The sequence below is a fragment of the Bubalus bubalis genome, chromosome 3 (assembly GCF_019923935.1).
Source record: "Bubalus bubalis isolate 160015118507 breed Murrah chromosome 3, NDDB_SH_1, whole genome shotgun sequence".
Taxonomy (NCBI): Eukaryota; Metazoa; Chordata; class Mammalia; order Artiodactyla; family Bovidae; genus Bubalus; species Bubalus bubalis.
The window spans coordinates 28,892,903-28,903,016 of NC_059159.1; the positions used below are offsets into that span (position 1 = coordinate 28,892,903).

Genomic DNA, 10,114 nt, shown 5'->3' on the forward strand with positions numbered 1-10,114 from the left:
TGGAGTTTCAACTTCAACATCAGTCCTTCCAATGAACACTCAGAACTGATCTCCTTTAGGCTGGACTGGTTGGATCTCCTTGCAGTCCAAGGGACTCTCAAGAGTCTTCTCCAACATCACAGTTCAAAAGCATCAATTCTTCGGCGCTCAGCTTTCTTTATAGTCCAACTCTCACGTATCTTGGCTATTGTGATCAATGCTACAATGAGCAGGAGTGCAAATGTCTCTTCAAGGAGGTGATTTCATTTCCTTAAAATATGTACCTAGTTGTGGGACTGCTGAATCATATGGTAGTTCTGTTTATAATTTTTTAAGGAACCTGCATGCTTTTTCCATAGTGGCTGCACCAATTTACATTCCCACCAACAGTGTACAAATGTTTCCTTTTCTTCACATCCTGGCCAGCTCTTGTTATCTCTCGTGTTTTTATGATAGCCCTTCTTGCAGGTGTGAAGTGATAGCTTATTGTGGTTTTGATTTGCATTCCCCTGATGATTAGTGATGTTGTACAGGTACTTTACACATACCTGTTGGCTATTTGTTTCCTTTGGGAAAATGTCTGTTTAGTTCCTCTGCCCATCTTTAAAGCAGATTTTGGGGGTTTGTTTGTGGGTTTTAGTCTTAGAATCTGAGTTGCATGGATTCTTTATGTATTTTGGATATTAGCCCCTTATCAAATATACAGTTTGCAGACATTTTCTCCCATTCTTCAAGATACCTTTTCATTTTGTTGATCGTGTCCTTTGATGTGCAAAAGTTTTTCAGTTTGATGTAGTCCCAGTTGTTTTATTTGTTTGTTTTTGCTTTTCATTTTTTTTTCCTTTGCTTTTAGTGTCAAATCCAAAAAGTCATGGCCCAGACTGATGTCAAGGAGCTACCACCTATTTTTTCTTCTAGGAGTTTTATGGTACCTGGTCTTCATTCAAATCTTTAAGCCCCTTTAAATTGATTTCTGCATGTGGTGTGAGACAGGAGTCCAGTTTCATTCTTTTGCATGTCACTGTCCAGTTTTCCCAACACTATTTATTGCAAAAACTATCCTTTCCCCATTGTATATCCTTGACTCCTTTGTCATAAATCAATTGACCATGTATGTGAGAAGATCTGCCTGCAAGTCTGGAGACCTGGGTTCGATCCCCGAGTCAAGAAAATTCCCTGGAGAAGGGAATGACTACCCACTCCAGTATTCTTGCTTAGAGGATTCCATGGACAGAGGAGCCTGGTGGGCTGCAGGCCATGGGGTCACAGAGTTGGACATGACTGAGCGGCTAACAGCTTCACTTTCGCTTTGCTTCTGGGCTCTCTACTCTGTTCCATGGAGCTATGTGCCTGTTTGGCGCCAGTACCTCACTGTTTTGATTACTACAGCTTTATGATTTGGTTTGAAATCAGGGCCTGTGATGCCTCCAGCTTTGTTTTTCTTTCTTAAAAATTCCATTGGCTACTCAGGACCTTTTATTGGTTCCATCCAGATATTTTAGGATGGTTTTTAATATCTCTGTGAAAAGTATCATTGGAATTTTGATAGGGATTGAATTGAATCTATGGATCACTGTAGGTAGTATGGACAGTTTAACACTATTAATTCTTCTCATCTGTGAGCATGGACTATCTTTTCATTTTTTGGTGTGTCTTCTTCAGTTTCTTTCAGTGTCTTATAGTTTTCAGTGTACAGATCTTCCATCTCCTTGGTTAAATTTATTCCTAGGTATCGTATTTTTTATGCTATTGTAAATTTTTTATGTATTGTAAACAGCATATTTACAATACATAAATGAATAGCACTTTTTTATATGTTGTAAATAGCATTAAAAAAAGAATAAGATTGTTTTCTGAATTTCTCTTTTTGACAGTTCACTCTTAGCATACAGAAACAACTGATTCTGAGTATGGATCTAGTTTCCTGTGACTTTATTGAATTTGTTTCTGCAGCTTTTCTTTTCATCCTTTTCACTGATGATGTTTTACACAAAGCAAAAGCTTTAGTTTTGTTTGTTTGTTTGTTTTTCTTCTTTTTGGTTTTGTTTGTTTGTTTGGGGTTTTTTTGGTCACACTGTGCAGTTTGTGGAATTTAGTTCCCCCACCAGGGATTGAACCCAGGCCCTCAGCAGTGAGGGCTCAGAGTCTTAATCATTGGACCTCCAGGGAAATCCCCAGAGCTTTAGATTTGATGAACTCTATTTTGTCAATTTTTCATTTTATGGATTATGTTTTTGATGTTAAGTCTAAAAACTCTTCATTTTGCCCTACATTCTGATGATATTCTCCTATTTTTTTTCCTTGAAGTTTGATAGTTTACACTTAAATCTTTGGTGTATTTTGAGTTAATATTTGGGTGAGGTGTGAAGTTTAGATTGAGTCATTGGCTGTGGATGTCCCCAGAAGGGCTTTACCAAGGAGCAAAGAGCCCGAGACCAATTTCACAGGACCACACAGTATGGGAGGCTTCCCAGGTGGTTCAGTGGTAAGGAACTTGCCTGCCAATGCAAGAGATGTAAGAGATACGGGTTTGATCCCTGGGTCGGGAAGATTCCCTGGAGGAGGGCATGGCAACCCACTTCAGTATTCTTACCTAGATAATCGCATGGAGAGAAAAGTCTGGTGACCCACAGTCCATGGGGCCACAAACAGCTGGACACAACTGAGTTGGCTGAGCATGCGCACAGTATGGGTTTGGGAGAACTGGACCCAAATGCAGGTCTGTGTGCTTTTCTTTTCTCCCGCTTCCTCCTGCAACATCAGCGTCTAGACTGGCTCCCAGGGATGAGCCAGGCTGGCCTGGGAGTGGGGAGCACCCTGTTTACTCCCTGGGGTGGTGTGTCAAGTGACCAGCTTAGAAGAGAGTCATTCAGTCAGTCAACAAACACAGCCACACCCTGCCACGCGTGGGCTTATGCTGTGCACGCCTGGGGCCCAGGCTCCCCAAGGGGCTCCTGTGGTAGCGTCTCTGGAGAGGCAGAAAGGCGCCCTTGGAGAGTGATGCCTTAGAGTCGAGAGCAGTCAGGAGGAGCTCCCTGGGTTTCAGAAGGGTGTTCCAGGGAGAGGGAACAGCAGACACAGAGGCCTGGAGTTGTGGGTGAGATTTTGGTGGTAGTTAGGGTGGTCACGTGAGCAAGAGGCTGTAGTGCCCAACTAGAGCCCCATGGTCGTTCCTGCGGGTGATGGGGGCCACAGGAGGCTGTGAGTAGGAAGGAGTGTGGCCAGACTGATGGACTTAGAAGTTCCCACAGGGTGTGGGTTACAGGGGCTAGGTGGTACAGCCCCCCAGTCCCCAAGCCTAGTGACTGGACTTGGCACTGGCTGAAGGGAGGGAGAACATGGAAGGCAGAGAGGGAGGCAGCCCTCAGGCCTCCAGCGTGGCCCCCGCTGGGTGGGGGTGCTGATGTCAAGGTGGAGCCAGTGGGGACACCCCCGCAGGCCTGCAGAGTCCAGCACCAGACAAGGCCAAAGCCTCTCAGCCAGGCCCCTGGCCCTGCCTTCGGCCCGGGGCTGCTGAGTCCTGAGTCGGCACAAACGGGGGCCGGTGTTTGGCTGGCGACGACACCTCTGCTGCTGTCACAAAAGAGAGGCTGTTCTTTCCTGATGCTCAGCACAAACCCTGAGGTGCCCAGAGGCAGGGCCCCATCCCGGGAGCCTGCAGTGGGCTGCGACAGGCTGAATAAACCTGGGCAGAATCTCCTGACTCGGGCTTTTCAAGCCATTATGTAGCTGTGACTCTTCATCCGTCCCTCCGGGAGGGCTGAGTCCTCCAGGTGCCAGAGCCGGCCAGGCCAAGCCCAGAACCTGTTGGGAGGGGCCAGTCACCTGCCCTCACCTGGACCCAGAGTCCCTCCAGGGGACCCCGGGCTGTATCCGGGGTCTGACTATGTGTCCTAGGCAAGTTATGCCCTTTCTGGTCCTGAGTTCTCACATCTGCACAGTGGTGGCCAAGGCAGCTGGATCAAACAGTGCCTGAACTCCCCCCTAGGGCTTCATGGGCTCCTTTCTCCCTTTCCTTCTGGCCTTCTGTGCCTTTCCCCTTCCTCCAACCATTCACTTATTTACTCACTCATTCATTCACAGATGTTCACAGACTATCTTCTCTGGACCCAGCCCTGGACTGGGTGATACCTGGGAGCGGAGGTGATTCAAAGCCAGTGTCCGCCCTTGGGGAGCTCCCAGTCTGGTGGAGGAGGTGAAATATGCAAACAAATAATTGTGATTCAACCCTGGGCTTTAGGAGGCCTTGGGAGGAAGCTGCTCTGCCTGGGAGGGGTTGGGGGACAGTTACGGAAAGCCTCTGAGAGCTAGTCCTTTGCAACAGGCGTGAAGCGGGAGGCAAACAAGGGTAGGGACGGAGCAGGAGCAGTGGGAGGAGGCAGCCCAGCCGCGTCTGCCCAGGCACAAAGGCGTCGGGTGCTGGGTGTGTGTGAGAAAATACAAGCAGGTCAGGGTGGCCGGCACGGGTGCTGGGAGGACAGGACCTGGGCCCAGCTGTCCAGGGCCTCGAATGTTGACTGTCTGAATGTTGTGGAAAGGAATTTTTTTTCCAGGAAACCATGGGCTCCAGAGTTGGGGAGGGAGCTCCTGACAAGGAAGTGACAAGAGCAAAGCCGTGACTTTGAAAGGATGAGGCTGCAGAGGGTGGAAGAGGGCCAGTGAGAAGACAAAGCAGCAGGTGGAGGGAGCCCAGTGGAGGGGGCAGGTGACGGGAGGAGCCCCCATGGGCTGGGGGCTGGTGGACTGGCAGTGGGGGCTGTCGGTACAGATGTCCTAGGAGCCTGGCGCTCAGGAGAGGCTGGGCTGGAGACGGGCCGAGGATCGTGGGGGCAGAGTGATGCTACTCCAGTCCCACTGGCTCAAGGGAGGAGACCTGAGGCCCTCCGTGGTGGGTTGGGCATCTAAGTAGGGATCTTAACCCAGGAGCGCTCGGTCCATGAGGAGGGCTCGGTGACAGAAACGTCGATGCTACACGTGGAAACATTCTGACCCCAAACAGACCCCTGTGCCGAGCGGCTGCATGCCCGTTCCCTGTTCTCCCTGAGCGCAGGTCACTCTCTGTTGACTTCTGCCCCCCTCCCTGCCCCCGCCACCGCTGAAAACCCAGGGGTCAGGGCCGATGGTGCTGGAAGGGAGGCGGAAACTTCAGATTCAGTCCGGATCTGGGTCGAGGCCCTGGACGTCCACTCAGAGGGCATGAAGTGGGCCCTGTCTCCGCCATGGGGAATGTCTGCAGCGAAACCTGGGTTCCATCCTTATGGCCCAGATGGAGGAGATGACTTTTGAGCAGCCCGTGGGAAGGCTTGGGAGAGGGAGGTTGGGTCTGGGGGAGGTTGGGACACCATGAGAGGAGTGTGCAGAAGGAGACCAGCCTGGAGGAGCCTGGCATCTGGAGAGTCTTGTGGAGGGGCCTCCATTCTTGTTTGAAGAGTCCTCTGGAAGCTGCTGGAGACAGTCTGAGGGGAGGGCCTTCACCTGCTCCTCTGGGGAGAAGGGCTGGGGACAGGAGGTAGGGGGAGGGAGACAGCAGATGGTAGACTGACCACTGACCACTGCTTGGGCGGGCAGCCCTGCAGGGGAGCCCCGGCCCCACGTGGGGACAGGGAGCCAGCGTCATGGGTATGGACAGGCTCATGGTGATGGACAGAAAGGCAGGGAGAGAGGGTGTCTAGGGACAGAATAGTGCTCCAAGACTGGCCCCCTCCTTGTCTGTCACCCTGGCCGGGAAACTGAGGCTCAGGGCTGAGCAGCAGCTGATGACAGGTGGTAACAGAGCAGGTCCAGCCAGGCTCCTTGCCCACCCCAGGGTGGTGGGCAGGCCAGGGACACTGAGGATCCTTCTCCTGCAGATGATGTGGGCTGTGTGGTGCCGGCCGAGTGCCTGCGGGCCTGCGGGGCTGAGATCGGCTGCTCCAACATCGCCTACCCCAAGCTGGTCATGGAGCTGATGCCCACAGGTGAGGCCCTGGCTGGGTCTGACAAGGGGCCCTGGGGGTGGTGGAGGCCACTCTGGATCCAGCGTGATGCTGTGTGACACCCGGGTGGGATGTTCTGCTCCTGGGGGAAGAGAGGAAAGGAATCAGAAAGCACGTAGGGTGCCCACCATGCACCAAGCACCATGCCCAGGGGGTCGCACAGGACTGACCTGCACCTGCTTCTCAGGAACCCTGGTGCTCTAATCATCATACCCTCTTTGTTTTTTTAATTTTTTGTAACCCTGCAAGGCACACGGGATCTTAGTTCCCCAACTAGGGACAGAACCTGTACCCCCTGCGGTGGAAGCACAGAACTCCAGGGAAGTTCCTTATCATCCTGGCTTTACAGATGGGGAAGCTGGGACCAAAGGTGCCCTGGATGGCCAGGGAAGTCCCTTATCATCCCAGCTTTACAGATTCATAACCTGGGACTCAAGGTGCCCTGGCCAAGGTCAGGTGACAAGCGAGCTGCAAAGCTGGAGTTTGAACTCAGGGCTGGGGGATCCTCTTAGCCTGTGCTGGCCCTGCCCCCAGAAAGGCTGCCACGCTCTCATCCTTCAGGCCTGCTGGGTGTCAGGCCTACTCACAAACGACCTCTTCTATATGTTATGAGGCAGAGTTCTTAGCTGTGTTTACAGATGTGGAAACTGAGACACAGATGAGAGGAAAGTGACTCGTCCCAGGCTTGTAGCTTGTGGCTAAGACACAGAGCTCAGTCTCTCTGGCCCCCAAGTCCACTGTTGACTCTGCCGGGGCCCGAGGCGCCCAGCCCTGCCTTGAGCCTACAGCTTCTGCCTCCCTGAGACCCTGCAGACCAGAGAACATGGGTGTGTTTTGGCCATTTCCACATTCCCGGCCAGTGTGATACAGGATGTGAAAGCAGATCACGGTGAGGGGTGTGGTCCCACTGAAGCAAATGGAGGAGACGGCTGTCCTCTGCTGGCTTCACCTCCTGATTCTCAGCATCCCACTGTGGGAGCTCGGACTCCACCCTGCTCCTCTCACCCTTCCTCCCTCCCAGACCAGGCCTGGGTTCTGATGCTTGCTGGCAGAGATATTTGGGGTAAGCCTCTTCCCTGCTCATAGCTTTGTGTCCTCGTTTGCAAATTGGGGATAATGATGCCTACTCACCCCTCAAAGTGGTTGTGGGATTAAACACAGCACAGGGAAACTGACTGGCACAGGGGTTGACTGCCCTGTGGGCTCGCACCTTGGGGCGTCGTCTGCCTCTACTCTTCTGAGGGGCTCACCACAACCCCTAGAGATCCAGCTCCAAGATCTTGAGCTCCCCACCTGAGAAATGGGAGGAGAATAAACCCCAGGGTAATCCACCTCCCTGAGCAGGAGAAGGAGGTTGGAGAAATGTTTGGGGGGGAAACCATGATTTAACTCACTTTGCTTTGGGCCCCATCTCAGCCAGCCTAGTGAAGAGAGAGAGCTATGAGATTCCTGGAAGTCACACAGCAGGTCAGACACAGAACCAGGGCCAGGCAAGCAGTGGCATCTACAAGGCTGAGCCCTCGGAGGAGGTGGCATTTCCTGGGGTCAAGGAGGGGTGTATAGGTGTTGTGGGGGTGGAGGACAGACAGGGAATCTGCAGAGGTGGAGGAGGTGCTTACACACTTGAAGATAAAGCACAAGAAACTTTGGAGACAGACTTGTGCCAAAGCCCAGAGAGGGAGCCAACCAACCTAAAGTCATACAGCACTGAGTCTCTGTACCCTCAGCCCCTTTGGAGCCTACAACCCCCAGGAGGCCTTGCACAGCAGGGCCTTGCCCACCTCAGTGCGGGCCCTTCATTCATTTTCAAGGGCTTTTATCCCCCAGGTGGGCAGCCTTATCTCCTCTCAGCCTGCCTGGCAGCCATGCACAAAAAGTAGCAGAAACCGCAGGCTCTGGGCCCCTGCGCCCTGCCCGGGGTATGGGCTCCAGGCTGAGGGTCCCTTGTCACTCCCCCACCACACCTGGGTTTTGCCTCTGGCCTGCTGTGCCTCCCTGGGCAACTCTCTTCTCCTCTCTGAGCTTCCATCTCCTCACCCATCAGATGCAGTCCGGGTGTGGAAGCACTCTGTCAACTGGCAGCTCTGTAGAAAAAAGAGGCTGAGAGCAGACACGTTGCCTGCAGCCGTAGGAGCCCACTGTCAGCCCCAGCCTCCCAAGTCAGGGTCTTCCTCCCACCACCTCCAACACCCTCACCCCCACCCTTCTGGGCCTCTGCCTGTGGGCACTTGGAGGGGCCTCATCAGTAGGGCCCAGGAGCAGCCCAGGGAGGTCACAGTGGCCTGTACCCCTCCCGCAGGTCTGCGGGGGCTGATGGTCGCTGTGATGATGGCTGCACTCATGTCCTCGCTGACCTCCATCTTCAACAGCAGCAGCACCCTCTTCACCATGGACATCTGGAGGCGGCTGCGGCCCCGTGCGGGCGAGCGGGAGCTGCTGCTGGTGGGACGGTATGGGGGAGGGGTGGGGAGGAGAACTTCCCCAGCACACCCTCAGCCCAGGAGGAACCCCCAGAGGTGGGCACTGAGGGATGAGTAAGAGTTTGCTGGTCAGAGATAGAATGATGCCAGGAAGGAGAGAAGAGGAGAGGCCAGAACATCTTGCCCCCACCTTCCATATCCAGCCCCTGGCCATGCCCATCCTGGGTAGCTCTCTTACTCCAGTCGGGACCTCTGAGGGAGTCTGCTGGGAAAGCCCCCTTCCCCAACACCCAGAGATGTCTTCCCTGGGCCTGAGCCCCTAGTCCCCTGTTGTATCCCAGTTGCTGCAGACATGCCGGGAGCCAGTACTTGGGCGTGGTCACACCCAGGCTGTAGCTGTCCCTCTGGCCCCACTGAGCTTCTGCCCACATCCTCTAAGCCCTGCTTGTTCCGTTCTTATCCCTCTATGACTCATCTAATCTTTCTAGAATCTGCTCAAGTGCCCCTCCTCCTGGCAGCCCACCTGATACCCCCGGGCAAGGACTGAGTCCCCTCCCCTGGAAGGCCCCTGTAGGAACTAGAGCCCAGTGGCTCCCATAGATCAGGCAGGTCTTGTAGGTCCCACTAGTGTTCTGACACCCCTCCTGTGGGTGTAGCTGTGTCTGGCCCGGCCCTCCATCCCCAAGCTTGGCTAAGTCCCCAGGAGCTCCCGGGCTGAGACTCTGTGATTGGTGAAGGGGAGCTGGTGCCCTCTCAGGGGTCCCGCCCCCAACTATCTCCCTCTGAGCCATGCGACCCCCACTTCACCCGCCCCAGGGACCCTGCTCTCTGGTGCTGGGCTTGACCCAGCAGTGCCCCCTCCGGCTAAGAGCACATGGCACCCATCCTCAGGGTGGGGTCCCCTGAGCTCCGGGCAGCTGTCCCGTGACGCAGCACAGCCGCCTGTGTTGGGACACGCCAGCCGGCAGGTGTGGGCTCCCGCGTGGCCTGGGCCTCCTCCAGGGCAGGGAGCCCCTCCCTCTACTCCCAGGGTCGGCACCTGGGCCACCTTTCCCAGCCAGGTGACTCCCTGAGCCCCTCCAGCTCCAACCTCCCGGATGCTGGGACTGGGCATTCTCCTACCGCCCAGGGGTTTGCCTCGCCCCCGTGGCTGGACACAGCAGACTCAGGGCCCCTTTGGTGGCTCCACGGCCCCTGCCTGCTATTTCCTGGCCAAAGTCCTGAGCTGGTCTCCCCTCCATGCGGCCCACCCCACAAACAGCACCCTTGGCCCACCTTCACACCCATCCACTCAGGCAAGCCCACCCTGGGCCCTGCCAGCCTGCCTGTGGGCTCATAGCTGTGTGATGTGGGCCTGGCTGCTCACCCTCTCTGGGCCCCAGGGCTCAGCCCTACCATCTGCCCTCTTGAAGCACCAGCACACCCCCAATACCTCCAGCCTGCTTCCTGCCTAAAACAGCGCCGCTCAAGCTGTGTTTCCCCCATGCGGGCTCTGGGTCTCTGGAGCCCCAGTCCAAGAAGAGACAGAAAACAGGGCAGGGCAGCAGGGGTCCCCCGGGAGCCTGGCATCGCCTCAGGTGGGGGGCTGGAGGAGCCACCACAGGCCCTGGAGTGTGATCACTTCATGACCGGCGTCCGGAGCCTCACTCCCTGGTCCTCCCTGCACCCACCCCTGCTTTTCAGTCCACTAGTGCAGGGCCTCCCTGGGACCCAGAGAGGTCTCAGAGACACCTGGCCTTG

General features: G+C 54.9%; 1 protein-coding gene across 1 annotated transcript in view; it reads left to right on the forward strand.

Annotated features, from left to right (window-relative positions):
- Window positions 1-10,114, forward strand: part of SLC5A10 (solute carrier family 5 member 10) — a 55,104-nt gene that overhangs the window by 42,366 nt on the left and 2,624 nt on the right. The window contains exons 10-11 of the mRNA XM_006048842.4: window positions 5,829-5,936; window positions 8,254-8,404. Of these exons, the coding sequence (XP_006048904.2) occupies window positions 5,829-5,936; window positions 8,254-8,404 (259 nt within the window). The remainder of the gene's footprint in view (window positions 1-5,828; window positions 5,937-8,253; window positions 8,405-10,114) is intronic.